Genomic DNA, 17,158 nt, shown 5'->3' on the forward strand with positions numbered 1-17,158 from the left:
CCCCGGGCCTGGGCTGCTGCTGGCTGCTCCCGCTGCTGGGGCTGCCTGCTTTCCCGGTCACCTGGGTCCCGGAGCTCTGCTCTCCGGCCGCGCTCTCCTCAACAAAAACCTCCCCCCTCCACACCCCCCTCCCCACTCCCACCTCCTTTCCCCTGACATCAGTGATGTCAGTCTCAGGGGGTGGAATACAAATTCCCTACCCTGGAGAGGGACGCACAATCCAGACAAGCGCCACGCCCTCTTTCTCTCTCTTTCCTCCCTGACTCCCTTCCCGCCCCCAGAAGAGCAGCTGGCCCTGTTGATAATAACCCTTCCCCCATCTTACTCCCCAATCACGAGTTGGGCAAGGCACTAAGATGGAGAATTTATAGAGGAGCCCTAAGGTGGGGTCCATTGTTCCGGGGGCTGGAGCTGTCCCTGGTGCTGGAAGAGAAGACCCAGGAGAGGGGAGCAGGGGGGAGGAGGAGAGGGGAGCCGGCATCTGGGGAGACCGAGAGTGGGGAGCCAAGGAAAGAAACCAGGGAAAGAAAATGGCATAGGAACAGTTGGGCAGGTTGGGGGTGAAGGGAGGTGTAACTAGGAAGGGAAGCAGGTTGCAGAGCCTGGGAGAAAAGGGCAAAGGGACCCAGAGAGGAAAGATGGCAAGGGGAGAGCGGGGTGAGATGAATGCAGAGAGAGAAAGGTATATTTTCCAGAAAAGGAACCAAGGAAAGCTATATCTCGTTGGCATTTGCAGACGCCCCCTTTGCTCCCTCTGGGGGGTTTGTGTGTATAAGTGCGTGGGCAGGGAGGCGGCGGTGGTGACGGCGGCGGGAGCTCTCACTTGTAAGCTCCTTGAAGACCAGGACACGGTTTAATTCAGCGTTTTACTTCACAGTGTCTGCCTAGTACAGTGTCTTGCTCATACATAGTAGGTGCTTAACGGATATTTCTCGAATAAACAGTTGATGCAAAGAACCTCCGGCAAGAGTAGATTATTGATTTCAAAGCTGTCAAGCTCCCCTTTAGGGCAGAGGAAACCCAATTACTCCTCCCTTTGCTCCCCATTCCCCCTTAGGTTCCTTGAGTGGGACTCTCTAATTAAGCCGGGGAGCAAAGCGGGGTGGGGAAGCACATTTGGGGGCCATTACTCCCCTAAACAACTATACTTCTATGGATGACAGGTTTGCTCCATAATCTCAAGGGAGCTTGGCCCCTCCATGCGCTGGGCCCACTCCCAGCTCCCCCTCAGTGCAGGGAGTTATCTGCTGACATCAAACCTGCTGGATGGGGCAGCCCTTGCCTGCCATCAGGTGCTCACCGACAGGGGCTTGAAGATTTGTGGAACACCTCACCTCCTGTCATCCCCTCCTTCACCCCAGAATGGGGCTGCTGTCTCTCCATCGTGGTGCTGGTGTCTCTGAAATAGATCCCAACTGAATCCCAGCAGCCCCCTCCTCAGCTGTCGCTACAGGCAGGCTTCTCTTCTGGGAAGGACGTAATAGTAATGGTCAGCACTTAGATGACATGCGGTGTCCCAGGCGTCGTTCCAATTGCCTTATATTTACTAACTTGTTTAAACTTCGGCACCACCCCATGATATAGGTTCTATCATCACCTCCAAATAAAGATGGGGAAACCAAGTCACAGAGATGAAGTGACTTGCCTAAGGTCATGCAGCTAGAAAGCGGTCTAGCTGAGAGTGGAGCTGGGCAGCCTGGCTCCTGAGATCACGTATTGAACTCCCACATCAAACCCTCCTGGTGGGAATGGGGGAGTGGTTAAGCCTGGCCATTCTTCTTCCTGTGAGCCCCGGGTGGGAGGTGTCCTTCTTTCTGATGTCTGTTTTTCTACTGCCTGGTTCACTGTGACCACCTTCCATCCTTCCTTAGCCTGGGTGTCTGTGGCCTGAAGCCACATTTGCATGTGTGTGTGTGTGTGTGTGTGTGTGTGTGTGTGTGTGTGTGTAGACATGATTACACTTCATCATATGGACACCCAGCTCCTCCCAGTAGGGCCCCTAAGAGTGGGGGGTGGGGGAGATGGTAGAGGACCCAGTGATGGGTGACCAGAGCATGTGATGGCAGTGCTAGGGAATCAAGAGTGCAAACACATCTGGAAAGTAACTTTCCACTCATCTCCCCACCCCCACTACTCCTTCTCTTGCCTCTAATCTGATCTTGGTATTTATGGAGATGCTAAACAGATCACGCCCTCTGAGGACGGAGCCTAGGAAGACCCCACGGCCCTGTTGATCTCATTACTCTGTGTCTTGTCAGCAGATCTGCCGCCCTGCTGCTCGTTTAGGCTTGGGGCTAATCATATTAATTGAAATATTAAACATTCACAAAAATGAATTATAATGAACCCCCTCACTCCTCCTCCTAGTCAGCAAATGGGGGGTCAGCTGCAGGCAGCATGATGCCTCCATTCCTTCTCTTAGTTCGTGGTCCCCAGCTGGAAGCTTTCGTTCTGAGAGGAGAGGCGGGGTTTGGGGGAGAAGAGGTGGGAGTTTTGGTCAGGCCCTCCTAGGGTCAGGCTGGTGGCTGTAGGCACGTCTCTGTTTTCCTTCAGATTGTGGGGGGAGGGGAGCCCTGTGAGGTAAAGACTGGGGGTCCCCTAGAGGCTCATTCTGGGGAGTTGCTGTCCGGGAGGAAATGAGGAGTCAAAGCCCAGTTCCTCCAAGGTACTTTCTCTGCCTACTGTCCCCAAGGTCACGCTCTTTCTTGTTCCTCTGCACTCATTGCTAAGCTGCCTTACGTAAAAAGATTATGGACTTTATAAACGGGGTAGCTCATTCCGGGTTTTAGATCGTTAGCAAATGAGAAGTGCTGAATAACCGGGATATTTGTCAGAAAGGGCAAAATGTAGTGGTGGCATGTGTGGGCAGAGTGGCTGGTCACCAAATGCCTGGTGGCCTCACTAACGGAAAACAGTGAAGACATCAGCACAGCATCTATGAAAGTGCAAAGAATTGACCATAGAACCCCATATAACCTTCCTTCCCTCCAGTGGCTTCTACCTGAAATGGAGAGGTAAGACAGGCCAACAGGAGATGCAGTACTGAAAACTGAGATTCTGTTAAGAAAAGTAGCCTCTTTACAGGAGTTTAGGGTTTGAGCCATGGGATGTGATCAGTCAAGAAAGGCCTAATTGAGGGCTGGCCGAGTGGCTCAATTGGCTAAGAGCTCTCTCAAGGGTGTGAGCTCTGAGCAATAGGATTGCTGGTTCGATTCCCAGCTTGAGCTGAGCTGCCAACCGGTGGCTCAGCTAAAAAAAAAAAAGGCTTCATTGATTCTCAAAACACAAGAAGATGGTTGAGCAGCAGCTGGGGGACTTGACTTAATTACTTTATGCATGGGGGTGTGTAGATTTCCCAGTCCAGACTGGCACTTAATACAGTATAATGTTTAATATAATGTAGGCCATATATAGAACTTAAAATTTTCTGGTAGCCATATTAAAAAAGTAAAAAAGGAACAAGTGAAATTACTTTTTTTGTTTTTTATTTTAAAGAATTTTTTATTGGGGAGTTGGGGGGGCACAGACAAGTTGCTGTCTTTTTGTTCTTCAGTCTGGTTGTGGAGGACGACGCTTCACTGGCCCATGATGGTATTATCATTGCGCTCTTCCCGAGTGAGGCAGTCCCTCACCAGCCATTGGAGGACCTAATGGGGGCTCACAGCAGCTTGTGAAAGCTCATGGCTGCTGCCGGCCAGCTTGTGCGCCGTCTGCGGCGACTCCCGGCAGCCCAGCTCCAGGTCGAGCTGTTGTTCACCATCTTAGCTGCAGAGGGCGCAGCATCACTGGCCCTCATGTGGGATCCAAACTGGGGGTCTGCTGCTCAGAGCTGGCGTCCCAAGCCAACTCCTAACCAACGCGCTACTCGGTCAGCCCAAATTACTTTTAATAATATATTTTAGGGCCAGCCAAGTGGCGCGATGGTTAAGAACTGGCTTGGGATGCCAGAGAGCCCCGGTTCGGATCCCACATATGAGGGCCAGTGACACTGCCCTCCACAGCTAAGATGCTGAACAACAGCTCAACCTGGAGCTGGGCTGCCTTGAGTCGCCGGCTACGGCTAGGCTGTAGCCCCTGTGGCAGTGGGTTGCCATGGGTTACCGTGTGTAGCCAGCAGCTGCAGTGAGCGGCCGTCCAGAAGCGACGACTGATCTGCCTTGCCCGGGAAGAGTGCAATGATGGTGCCAACTTGGGCCAGTGAAGCAACATCCTCCACAACTAGACTGAAGAACAAAACGACAGCAACTTGTCTGTTCCCCTTCCCACAATTACCCAGCACTGTTCCCATCCCCCCAATTCCCCAATAAAAATCTTTAAAAAAATATATATTTTTTTTACTTCACCAATATGTCCAAAATATTATTTAATGTGTTTATACAATATAGCCAAAATATTCCACATGTCATCAATATAAAGATTATTAATGAGATAGTTTACATTATTTTTTAATACTAAGTCTTCATAATCCAGTGTGTATTTGACTCTATCAGCACATCTGACACTCATAGGACCATTTCATGTGCTCAGTAGCCATAGGTGGCACGTGGTGACCCTACTGGACGGTGCAGCTCTAGAGTTTCCCCCACTATCTTCTCTGGGGGTTCAGGGGTGGGGAGAGACAGGTGTTGGCCAACAGGAGCTACCATCTCTGATTAACCTCTGCTCCTGCCTGAAGAGACCACTTCTCGTAGATGGCAGCTTATCTTCCCTTCACTCCATTCACTCTGTCTCCTAAAAAACAGACAACCAACCAAAATGATTACTAACCTGGTTGGAGTTCCCAGGAAGAGGCCTGGAGCCCACAATCTAATCTGCCTCCTGTGGGTTTTTCCTGGCTTGGGAACTGCCAACACTTTCATTCTTTTCCACCGTCTTTGCTGAAAATAGAGGCAGACCACCAAGAGATCCCTCCAAGGCAAAGGCTTGTTTCTCAGGCTCTTTCCTTGCTCCTTTGAGCAGTTGTTCGCCAATCTGAAAAGACATCCTCACTTTGGGGGGCTCTCTTCACAGCCTGGCAGAAGACCTCCGCTGGGTGAGATCCCTGGGGTGTAGAAACTCAGCAGGTGGGTATCGACAGACAGGCCGCTGCCCTTTCCAGGCCACCGCTATTTTCAGCTCTCTGGCTTTGTTTCACTTTTCCTTTTTAATCAGATAATAAAAGAACACATCTTGAAGACCGGCTGCCTTTTCCCTCTCCCATTCTATTGGGGATGGGAGAAATAATTTAGAATTCACCAAGACAAGCTAATCTACACAAGAAAGTCAGTCCAAGAGGGGAAACTTCTGGCAGCATGACCCCCGGTTCCTTTCCAGCATCTTCAGTCTGAGAACAGTCCTTACTTTGGTGCCATCCGTTCACTCCATCCTATGGGGTGCTTTCATGTCGTTTTAAGAATCCAGGACTTCAATGTCAAGGGTCTACAGGACAGAGGGAAGGGCTTGGCTTCCGGGCCAGTGGAAAGGGAAGAAGCCTGGATTCTCTTTCCCTACCAGGCTTCATCCAGGTTCCGCCCAACAGAAGGTCAGGAACCAGATTCTGGGAGACTCTCTCTACCTTAGGAATCCCTTTTCCAGTTTTGCTCTAGAGCTAAGAAAAAAACTATTTGAGGTGGGGTGGGGTCAAGGAGAAGGGATCGTTCCATACACAATCACGCCAGGAAATCAGTCGAGCAGGAGATCCTTTAGAGACCCTCCCGAGGTTACGCCTTGGCTTCAGAGCGGCCCCCTAGCGCTTCCCTCTGCCCCATCCTAGCTGGAGAAGGCCGGGCTCGGGGGCGGGGCGGGGCCGGGGCCGGGGGCGGGGCCCCACCGACGCGCGCGGCCCGTCGCCTTGACGACCGCAACAAGATGGCGACGCTGGAGGGCGGGCTGCTGGGGTCCGACCCCGGGGCGCTGAGCCGCGAGCAACTGGAGCAGCTGCGCAACTTCAAGGTGGATGTGCCCCCGTCCCCGCCTGCACCGAAGTTCTGGTCCCTCAGGATAAGGGTCCAGGCAGGGACGAGGGCCCCGAGAGACGCGAGCCTGTTCCAGATAAAGGGTGCTGGGGGGCTCTGAGGAGACCCCCGGCGGACCCCTGAACAGAGCCCCAACAGGCGCCTCAAAGTGCAGGAAGAACTAAGACAGGGTTCTGGATAGAGAAATGGGCCGAAGTGACTGCCAGATACGTTAACTTAGTTACAAACCAGAACCTCCCGACGGTGGAAACCCGAGCTTTGTTAAGGCCGCTTAGCCTGGGCAGTGGGCAGCGTGGAGATGTTGATCCCTGAGAAGACGCGGGCTCACATTGTCAAACATCCTGGGGGAAAGACCCGGTGCGTGCTCGCGGTGTTTCCCCAGCGCTTCGCAGCTGCGGGGCTTGAACCCTGAAATCTGCCTCCTTACGGAGCCTGACCCTTTGCTCTTGCCCTCAGATTCAGACTCGGATTGCCAACGAAAAGTACCTAAGGACCCACAAAGAAGTGGATTTGCTCATAAGTGGTTTCTTCAGGTAGGTGGTATTCCGGACTGGCGTTGAGCAGCTAGTGGAACAGGTGACCAAATCTTGGGGACAGATGAGTGCCAGTGACTCCTTCTTTCAACACTCCCTACAGCTTCCTGTAGGGTCTGAAAGTTAGAAAACATCACAAGGTTGAATTTTTTCTCACTCTTAGATTTGTGGCACCGAGGGCTTTCTTGAGTTATCTCTAACTTCTCATAAAATACTAAGATTCATTCACTGTAGCTGTAAGGATATCTATATTCCTTACGACACTTGGAAGAAAGAATTGGGCCGTGAGAAACTCAACAGGCAGCCTTTGGGTATAGAACTTTATTCTCCATCAGAGATGATTAACAAGATCACTAGAAGTTTAAAAAAATTCAGCTGTCTGGCCCTTCCCTACCTGAGAACATCCTAGAAAGACTCCAAGAGTTGGGAGCCACTTCCCCAAGTGGTCTTGGGGAAAAGACCACTTTCCTGAACATGTCCTCCCCACCCCTCCTGCCCACCCACTGCAGTACCTTTCAGTAGGGCATTTGTTTGAACAGGAAAACCTCCTGATGGGATGAAGAGCAAAGAATGGAGGGGAGATAAAATCTTGGAGCAGCAGTGGCTGAAAATAATAGAGCTGTCTCAAATGCTCTTCACCTGTAGACAACAGGCAAGGTTTTAAAAACAATGGCTTCCATTTGCAGGCCCTGCCTTGGTTTCCTGCCTTAGCAGTTATCACACTATATTGTAATTGCATTGTCAATCTTCCGTTTCTCTTCCTGGACCCAAGCTCCAAGCTGGTGGAGCCATGTTTGTGTCCCCAGCGCCCCCATAGTGATGGCATTTTGGTACCCTTTGGCCGATCCTCCCAGCGACTCCACAAAAGAGAGCTTATTATCACTTCCATTTTACAGAGGAAGAAAAGCTAAGCTCTGAGAGGTAACGTACGGTTCCCCAAGTTGCTGAATCGGGACCCAAACCCCTGGTTTTTCTTCCATGTTGTGTTGTAAGCACATAGGAGCTCGGGAGCCAGGGCTGGGGGTTTCCCATCTCTTCTGAAAAGCAGACCGGAGAGGTGTCTTTTCCCCCAGGCCCCTTCGTTTTTCCTGGACTTCACTATTCTTGATATTTTAGCCATTTCTCCAAGTGACAGCAGGTTGTCAGAGGGCAGGCGAGGAAAGAGAAAGTGAAAACTCTAATCTGTCTGTGAAGGTTGATTTTATTTGGGCCAGGGTTAAGGCTCAGGCAAAAGATAGCTTAGGGGGTCCTCTGTCAAAGTCAGCCTGGGGATCGGGCTGTCACTTTTGGTACCTTTTCTTCTAAAGGGAAGTAAAGGATGACATGCTATCCTGGGATGCTTGCAATCAGCCGAGTTAGGAATGATTCCAGCTGGGAGCTTGGAGATAGATGTTAAAAGCCTGAATTAAATCACAAAAGGATTAGAATCCTTGGGGGTGGTGAATGAAGAGGGCCTTGTTGTAGTGGTCACATGTCAGGGGTGGCCCTGCTGCTTCTCTTCCAGGAACAGTTTCCAGGAGCTGGACGCCTGTGTCTGGCTGCCTCAGGGACAGCCCCAGGCATCCTTCCTGTCCTTTATCACCCCACCTCTCCAGGCCTGTAGGTAGGCCAGCAGGCTTGTTTTCTTTTGCTACCCCTGAAACTCCCCTACATGAAATCCTCCTGGCCCCTCTTAGACCTTTCTCTTTCCGGGATGGAGGTGGGAGGGGGAAGTGTTTGAAGTTTGAGGGTTTGCTTTGTTTGTTTGGTGTTCTTGTTATTTCCTTTGGGTAGCATCAGGATGAAGTCTGTACTCGATGCTTCAGGTGGTCCTTCCAGTGATAAAGAAAACGGGACAGGATGCTGGGCAGCATGCCTGCTCACCTGTCGCGTAGGTCTGTGCTCTATACTCACTCCAAAGCATGATAAGCTCCGAGCTGTTTTTGTTGGGAAGCAAGCTCCCCACTTGGGTTTTCCAATCCTAGAGATTTATGGCCATTCAGCCACAGCTGTCCAGTCTATACTCATATATGCAGTGTATGGAACTCTTAATGGGAAGAGTTTGGGACCTGAAAAACGGAAAACGTAGGGATCTAACTAACTTTAGGCACCCAGAGAGCTCCGGGTTTTCGACTGGAGATAGGATAGCAAAGGATGAGAGTTTAGGAAGGCTTTATGAAATGTTTTTGTAAACACCCAGGCTGGTGAATGTTCCCCAGTACAGCCCTGATCCTGTCATTCCTTGGCTGGAAAAACCTTCAGTGTATCCGCCCTATTGCTTGCTTTCTTTGTCGTCTTCTTTTTAAAAACATTCTACTGAAGTATAAAGCACAGAAAAGTGGCATATTCTCAACTGGATGGACTTCCACAAGCTGAGAACACACATGGCATCCAGGTCAAGAACGAGAACCTGACTAGCCCTCAGACCCTTTGTGGCCCCTTCCCGTCACTTCCCCCCAAAAGGCAGCCAGTACCCTGACTTCCAATAGCACAGACTAATTTTGCCCTTTTGTGCTTCACAGAAATGGAATTCTGCCATCTGTAGTCTATCAAGCCTTGTATTGGGTTGTTGGAAAAGTCATGACACATTTTTGCAATGAAAAACAGAAAAAATACGTCATGACTTTTCCGACAACCCAACAGGCCCCCATTGTCGTGGCTCTGTAGTGCTGTAGCATGTGGCTACGCCAGGCTTTACGTACGCATTCCCACCGGCTTTTCACTGAGTAGAAAAGTCTCTCCCTGGCCTTCATGACCCCCCATAACAGAGCCTCCTCCCCTTCCCACGACTCCCTGCTCGTGCCCCCCACTCCGGCCGACTGAACCTCCCCGATCATCCCACAGACCATGTGGAGGGCACTGACCCCCCTCAAGTGCCATTCTGGACCCTGGGAGGACAAAGGTGAGTACGACCCAGTTCAGAGGGTTCACCATCTGTAAAATATGGGCTGTTTCATTTCCGGGTCTTCACACTTGCTGCTTCCAGGGGTCTGGAATGCCCTTGTCCTGCACTGAAATCCCTCTCAAGGGTCCTCTCGAGTGCCAGCTGCTCTCTGCAGATTTTTGGGGTCCGGCTCTCAGCAACCTCTCTCTTCTCTGACCTCGCAGCGCACTAATACCCCTCTTGTCACTCTGCCTGGAGGTGGCCTTTTGGACATTTGGGAATTGGCCCCTTCCCTTTTACTTGAGTGTAATTTCTTTCAGGTGGGGCTACATTTTGTCTTAAAAAATCAATGCCTCATATCTAGTACAGTTACACAGAATTTGTGCTCACTAATTCTCAGATTGGATTGGAGGAGAGGAAGCTTGCGAGTCGGGCTCCGGGGGCCTTTGGGCTGGTGGGGCCGGGCGGCCGTGGCCAAGGGGTGTGAGTGGAGAGCCGTGGCGCTGGAATCCCAAGACCTGGACCCATCTCCTTTATTGACTCGCTATGTGAACGTGGGCAAATGATTAACCTTTTGAAGGCCGGGCTTCTTCAGATGTAAAATGGAGATGCAGTCACTGCTGTTTTCACGGGGTTGTTGTAAAGTGAGATAATGTTTTTTGTGTATGTGCTTCGCGAACCACAAAACTCTATGTGAGGTGAGGCGGTTTCAACTCCCTAGTGGCACCGGGACTGTGGGTGCTATCAGCGTCTGGCTGCTGGACTGGAGGGCCACCACCCCTCTTATGGCCACCTTCTCAGCTTTGTTTTATCCTACAACATCCCCACCCCCCCGCAACCCCTGCTGTGGGAATTCCTGGTTAGACTCAGAAGACTGTGTGGGGTTGTGTATCTGCCCCACTGCGATGAGGCTCTCCCCTCTCCCCCAAACGAGATTGAGGACAAGGATGAGGCAGCAAGCTCATCTTTGCTGCCTGCCCCGGGCTTGGTTTCTGCTTCTGTGAAAGTGTTTGTTGAACGAATGACAAGCTTCCTGTGGCCGCAGCACAATTGCCCTGAAAGGCAGGGACCCGCTGCCACTGCCACCGCCCAACCTGCCATGAAGCCTGCTTCCTCTCCCGCCCTCATCCCTTACTGTTTTCCAGAGAGATGTTTTTGAAAAGGCCAGACAACATCCGAGAATTTGCTGCAGGTGAGTGGGGCAGCATCCATTTGGGGTGTTTGATAAAGCAGCACAGGGAGTATTGTGTGAATTTGGACTCGTCAAGGCCAGGATTCTTCCCGCTGAGTCTGGGGTCCTTCTTCACCTGATGGCCCCCAGGGAGCTGTCTTCAGAGGCTCTTTCCTCCATTGTCACTTCCTCCAAATGAGGACAGAGAAGAAATGAGGCAGAATTTCCTCAATGGTGAGGGTTAAGAATTTTGAGATTCCCAAAGGAACACAGTGGCAGGAATTGCAAAGCGGGGTCCTCAACCCCGGTGCTCACTAGAGTCACCTGGGGAGCTTTTAAGAGTACCGAGGCCCAGGCCCATGGGTGGTGAGGTGGGGGGCGTATTTAATTAGTCTGGGGTGGGTCCCAGCCTGCACAGTTTTAAAGGCTCCCCAGGTGACTCTAATGGGCTCAGCTGCCTGGAGATTGCTCAAGGTCAATGGTATTTAGAGGGAAGGGGCTGGGCTGGCTGATTTCTCAGGTCCTGTTAGCCCTGGGAGTTGGTTCCGTCCTCACATCATTTTTGAGTCCAAGTGCGTTTTGCTGCTACAGCAGATGCTGCTTCTGACTCACATTATGCCGGGTGTATAAAAACCTCTTCTGTCGTCATCCTGCGAGAGCTTGGCCCTCCTCTGAGAGGATATTCTCAGAGAGGGCGTGATTCTCAGAGAGAAGCTGGCAAGCCGAGTTGAGACAAGAATAACACTTGGCATTTATTTGGGCCCCAAGATGGGCCGGGAGCAGAGAACCCAGAAGCTCCCTCAGCCCTCTGATGGCTCCTGTGCGTCAGCAAGGGACCGGCAGTGTGGCGGGGAGGGGAGCCTTTCCTGGGAACACAGGAGCTGGCAGGCTCAGAACTGCCGGTGCAGGGACAGTGACCACAGGGTTTGCTGTGACATCTCATATTACGCTGGAAAGCGTAAAGCAAAGCGGGGCCACCAGCTAACAGTTCAGTAAGACTCAGCCCTCCCAAGTTTTCAGCACAATAAGCTGTCTGCCTCCCAGTTTTTTTCCCTTGGGTTTAGATGATTTCTTGTTTTTGATTCTTATCCCAGACTATTTCACGGATCCAAGACTTCCCAACAAGATTCACAGGCAGCTAATTAAGGAGAAGAAAGAGGCTTAATTAGCAAAATCATGACACCCAGCTGTTGAGAGAGACCAGTAAGGATCCAGCCCGGGGGTGGGTGCTAACCTCACTTGCAGACACAGGCTCCTTTACTCTGGTGAGAGTAAGCGTTGGCCCGGGGTGTGAAGGAAAACACAAGGAGAAGCTGAAGAGAAGCTTCGTGCAAGTGTTCAGATTTCTTGACACTATTTTGGGGAATTCGGGACTGTGAAGAGAGGCCCAGGGCCTGTCTAGCACGCCCGTGGCAGGAAGAGACAGCTGTCTTTTTAATCTGGTAAAGTGGATGAGGAGAATGTAGGTGGGGGTAGTTTGGGGGTGGGGAGTGGCAGGTAAATGGGGGTGGGACCCACTGGGGTCCAGGCCTTGCTCTCAGGCTGCAGAATTCCAAAGCGCCCCTGCAGGCGCCTTTTCCATATGTCCCTGGTAATGGGGGAGGGCTTTCCCCTTGCTTCTTGGACCGGACGCTTTCCTGCTCCCCTCCAACCAGGCGAGGCCATCGGGGCCGCCACACATGTCACAGGCAGGATGGTTTCTGAAATAATTTTGAAGGTCGGGATTTTTTTTTTTTATAATGTGAGGTGGGAAAAGGCCACACTTCTGATATAGTGGAACCATTTCTGCTGCAGGATCCTCTGGAATGAAGAGTATCCTGTTGTCATCAGTGTGGTTTTTGAAGCTGCCGTGGGCTGCGTCTGCTTCTGCAAGGGCTTTTAAAGATACTCATTAAAAACAGACCTCTCTGCTTTCTCTGCCTTATTTCATTCAGACGGAGGAGGAAGGCGTCCTTCGTAGGAGGGTCACTCTGCCCTGTCCTTTGAGTTGGTGGGCAGGGCGGCAGGCCTGTTTCTCGTGGTGGCTGCCATGGGCCTGTCCACGAGGTCAGTTGGTGGTTTCCCATGTGCCTCGATAGCGTGTACTCTCCACCCCTCCGGAGAGGCCACCCACTCCCAGAGCCAAGACGGGACGAAAGAACAGGGTGGGGATGTGGTGGTCCTGGAGCGAGAACCACCTTCAGCCGTTGGCTTTTGTTCTCTCCTTATCTGACCTCTGGGGTTACTGTTCAGAGTGTGCCAGTGGTGGTGATGAACTTTGATTTCCATGGAAGCCATAATGAGAGGAAGTGGGCTGGAAGGACAGCAGGAGAGTAAGCTAGACAGAGAAGAGCCATTCAGGGTCATGAATACCGCGAACCTAGACTTTGTTATCAGATTTGCAGGAACCCGCTGCCCGTCCCTTTGGTTTTCAGCTAAGAGGCAGGGGAACGGACTGGGTGGCCTCAGGAGGTCCTTTCCAGGCCAGGAGGCGTGGATGCTATCTGCTTATGTCTTGTCTCTCTGGCCTCCACCACCCACTGGCTCCACTGTATGAAGGACCTCTCACCTGGGTGTCACTTGTCAACATCACCATGGCAACAGAAGCACAGCCCAAAGCAGGGACTGTATTCCCCGGGTCTGCGCCTGCCTTTTTCTCAGCTGCCATCACCTGCAGTAGTGGAAAGGGCACCAAAGCAGGGCGTTCGGAGAACTATTAAAGCTACACAGAATAAGCTATGGAACAGGGGCCTGAGGAGCTATTTTCAGTGCTTTCAGGATCACTCGCCAGCAGCTGTGGCTCTGACAATGCGGTATCCCTGTTTAGACAATCCTCATGAAGCCTTCAGCAAAAAACACCTCTACTGAGGATCTCGGATGTGAAGTGTTATATTAGACATTCTTGGAACCTTTCCTGGAGAAGCGACCTGCAGCAGCGTGGGAGAGTGCAAAGTGTTTTTCGAAATGCTTGAGTGCGTGATCTGACACTGTGAGAGCACATGGCTCATGCTTGGGGGTGGGGGGCTGGCAGACAAGAAATACATTTCATTTAAAATATATTTCAAAGCCTTCCTGAGTAAGGAATACGTTTACCATGGTCACGGTGCCGCTACTTCGTGTGATGTAGTGTGCTAAGTTTATGGTCTAGGAGATGGGCTGCTTTTCTCCCCAAACCTGAACCAAATCTAAAAATCGAACTTGTTCACAATTGAATCCCGACTCCTAGCACAGTGTCTGGCATACAGCAAGTGTTTGGTGAGCGTCTGTGGAGAGAATGAATGCCTGCGTGATTCAGTGAGCACTCCTGTTGTATCCGTTGCTATAAAGACAATGACAATGGAGGTAGGTACATGATACAGGAGAAGGTACAAGGAGGAACACCAAGACTGCCTGAGGGAGTGAGGGAGGCCTCATGGAAACTGGCATGTGATGGGTAAGAAAGGATTTGCCCGGCAGGGGTGGGGCGAGGCGTGGGGCAGTCGGGGCTCTGTTGGCGTTTCCATTCTGCCGAGCGGAACGGTGGGGCAGACCCTTACAACCCCTTTCTTCCTTGCTAACAGAACGCCAGTTTTGCTGGCAGCAGCAGTGGGCTCAGCCCCAAGTACTGGACCATATTAACCTACGCCAACCACGACAATCCCATTTCCTGCCTTCCCAGCCTTGCTTCCAGCTAGGGGCAGCCATGGGGCCATGAACTGCAGGTAAAAGTGTGCTGGGGAGTTCTAAGAAAGCTTTTTCTTCCATAACCAAAAAAAAAAAAAAAGGAGTGGGGGGGGGTTTGTGAAGATTAAACTGGTGTACCCTCCCCTTTCTCCATTTTGAACTTGGATGTGATGTCTAGAGCCTGGCAGCCATCTTAGGGCCATGAGGCAACAAGCAGGAGGGTGAGAGCCAGGGCTCTGAAGAGAGGAAAGATCAGAAGACTTGGAGGCCCTGACAGCATCTTTGAGCACTTGAACAGCCCAGCAATCACTTGCTTTCAGAAAGACTTCTTGGCAAGTGAGGAAAACGAAATCTCTAATTTGTTTTGAAATCCGACCAGAGTTTAGATCCCGACCCACTGCTTATTAGATGTGTGGTCTTGGCCAAGCCACTTAACTTCCTTGAACATTACACTTATCTATAAACTAAGATGTATAACACCCACCTCTCAGGGCTATTGGATCAGTGATGAAGGACAGTGCCTGGCATGTGGGAGATATTCGCGAGGGGTTTGTCTTGTTGGAGATGCATAAAGTGCAAGGGTGGGAGTAGTGGGAGAAGATGGTGGATGAGAAGGTGGGGACAAGTCCCAGAGGGCACTGTGTTTTAGGCACAGGAGGTTAGTTTCTTATCATGCAGGCAATGGAGAGCCAGCAAAGAATTTTAAGCCCAGAAGAGCCGATGAAGAGATCTGTATTTAGAAAGTGTCATAGTGTGGAGGACAAACTAGAGGAAACTAAGGCCAGAATGGAAAGGCCTGTAGGGAGTCGATCTCCATAGTCCGAGCCACCATCGTCTCTCAGCTGCACCACCTCACCCACATCTTAGCCAGCTTCCTTGCTAACTCTCCTGTGTGAGCTGAGAACGTATTTAGCTGCATGTAATGACAGAACACCCGATTTACAGTGGCTTGTGCGAGTAGGGGGCTATTTTTCTCGCCTAAGAAGTCTGGCAGTAAGCAAGATTCAAAGGTTTAATGATGTCGACAGGTACCCCGCCCAGGCTTCCATCTGTTCCCTGCCATCCTTAGCCCGTGGGCTCACAGTTGCGAGAGGGCCCCAGCACTCCCAGGGTCGTTTCTGTATTCCAGGTGGGGCGAAGGAAGGAGGGCCAACCAGCTGAGTCTGCGAGCACGTCCCTTTTTTATCAGGAAAGCAAAGTTTTCCAGCAAGTCCTCCCCACCTAGCCTCACAGGGTCCCGTGATCATCTCAAGGGCAACAGAGACTGGGGAAGGGAACTTTTAACCCCTGTAGCTTCTAGAACAGAAGGTGGCCCGGGGAAAGGAGAGGGAACAGCTAAGTCAGCCCCAAAGCAGTGTCTGCCCCGCTGCACTCCTGACTCATTCTTCATGTCAGAGCTAGAATGATCATCCAAGAAACCTAAGTCAGAGTATGTCAGTCACTCTGCTGCCTGAAACCCTCCGGCGATTTTCCATGCACTTAAAGTGAAACGCAGATGGCCTTCCATGAGCTACACGCAGCCGCCGTAATGTGCTGCCGCCGTACTGTGCTTCCGCTGCACCGTCTTTCCTCTCTTCCTCAAATGCGCCTATGTAGTTCCCGCGTGAGGGCCTTTGCACTCTGCCTGCATCTGTCTTCCCCAGATCCTATGGGGCTGGTGGTCTGAGATGGGAGGCTATACACTGAAGGGAAGAGAAAACTCTGCCAAGCAAACAGGCGTTGCTTTCTTCACATAGCAAGTCTGGAGGTGGCGGCTGCTGGTGTTGGTTCTGCGCCTGCCTCTGCAGGTTCCTCTCGTTCCCTCATGGTCAAAGGTGGAGCAGGACCAGGAAGGGACTCTATCCATGACACGGGTTTCTTTTCCAGAAAGCAAAAGCTTATCCGGCCCCGTACACCCTCCGCCAACTTTCACTAACATCTCATTGGCCAGAGCTGTGTACGTGACCCCCTCTTTGAGGGAGGCTGGGATATTGAGTGTTTATCCAGCCAGCAGTGTCCCCAGTAGCTTCTTGTCACTTTCTCAGCGTCTTCCTAGGGATCCGGCTGAAGTTGCCTGTCCTGACACTTAAAAAATATGTATTTAAACTCCCCCACCATTCTGTCATGCCGCTGTTTTGTTTTCTTCACAGTACCTATCACTGTCCGATATTGTCTTGTTGGCTTATTGTCTCGTGATTGTCTGTGTCCCCAAGAATGTGAGCTCCTGCCAGAGCAGGCCTTGTCAGTCTGGTTTGTCACTCCACGGCCAGCGTGCAGTAAGGACTCCGTAGCAGCGTCTGGAAAGCCAGGCGTGCCTTCTAGCTGGACGGGCCTCTGCTGCCCTCTGCTGGGCATGGCCGGCCGCGCAGCCCGAGGCGCCGCTGGGAGGAGGCCTGTGCCAGGCAGGCCTGCGTGAAAAAGGGATAGCCGGACGGAGAGAAATACACATGTGCACGTTCCTGTCATAGCTTCAAGTTTCCTCACAAGTCATCAGGTCCAGGACCTCATCTCTGGCAGGGCTGCTTCATAAGCTCCATAGCTGTTTTCTTCTTTAAAATGTCAGAAGAAAGAAACCTTGCAAGGTTGATTATTCATTTGTTTATTCACCCACTTATAATTCATGCATTTATTCAGGAAATATTAGGGTATATCATGTACTCAGGATGCAAGGTTTTGGGAATAAGACACACTCTTTCCTGAAGGAGTGAAGAGGAATATATAGATCATTATAATACAGTTTCAAAAGTTAAATGATAAGGGAAACACCCAAGACCTCATGGGAGCACAGAGGAGGGGCACCTGACTGGCACTGTGCTGCGGGGTGGGGAAGCCACAGGAGGTGTCCTGAAGATGCTTCGTGACGTGGAGCTAACAGGTGAGTCGGAATTGTAGGCACCAAGTTACTGTCTAATGCCACATCTCGCCGTTGCTAAGTCTAAAGGGCAATTCTTGTCTTCCCCGGAAATTCTTCCGGAACCCTTCCCTCACTTTTCCTCTGTGGTTAACAGTCCCTTAG

At 51.3% G+C, this 17,158-nt stretch overlaps 2 protein-coding genes across 3 annotated transcripts in view; one reads left to right on the top strand and one right to left on the bottom strand.

Annotated features, from left to right (window-relative positions):
* CELF3 (CUGBP Elav-like family member 3) overlaps positions 1 to 111 on the bottom strand; it is a 14,194-nt gene extending 14,083 nt beyond the window's left edge. Inside the window, exon 1 of the mRNA XM_019628980.1 lies at positions 62 to 111. The gene's annotated coding sequence lies outside the window, so the exon portion shown is untranslated. The remainder of the gene's footprint in view (positions 1 to 61) is intronic.
* A 5,717-nt stretch (positions 112 to 5,828) lies between these two features.
* On the top strand, positions 5,829 to 12,435 carry RIIAD1 (regulatory subunit of type II PKA R-subunit domain containing 1). 2 transcript variants are annotated; one of them, XM_019628935.1, is made up of 5 exons: positions 5,829 to 5,931; positions 6,411 to 6,487; positions 10,496 to 10,542; positions 11,616 to 11,724; positions 12,316 to 12,435. In XM_019628935.1, exons 1-4 carry the CDS (start codon positions 5,848 to 5,850, stop codon positions 11,684 to 11,686), a joined length of 279 nt encoding a protein of 92 aa, XP_019484480.1. In that variant the 5' UTR covers positions 5,829 to 5,847; the 3' UTR covers positions 11,687 to 11,724; positions 12,316 to 12,435. The 2 variants fall into 2 exon arrangements, with proteins under 2 accessions (XP_019484480.1, XP_019484479.1); XM_019628934.1 differs by lacking the exon at positions 11,616 to 11,724.
* The last annotated feature ends 4,723 nt before the right edge of the window (positions 12,436 to 17,158 follow it).

Source organism: Hipposideros armiger, unplaced genomic scaffold (genome assembly GCF_001890085.2).
Source record: "Hipposideros armiger isolate ML-2016 unplaced genomic scaffold, ASM189008v1 scaffold_819, whole genome shotgun sequence".
Lineage (NCBI taxonomy): Eukaryota > Metazoa > Chordata > Mammalia > Chiroptera > Hipposideridae > Hipposideros > Hipposideros armiger.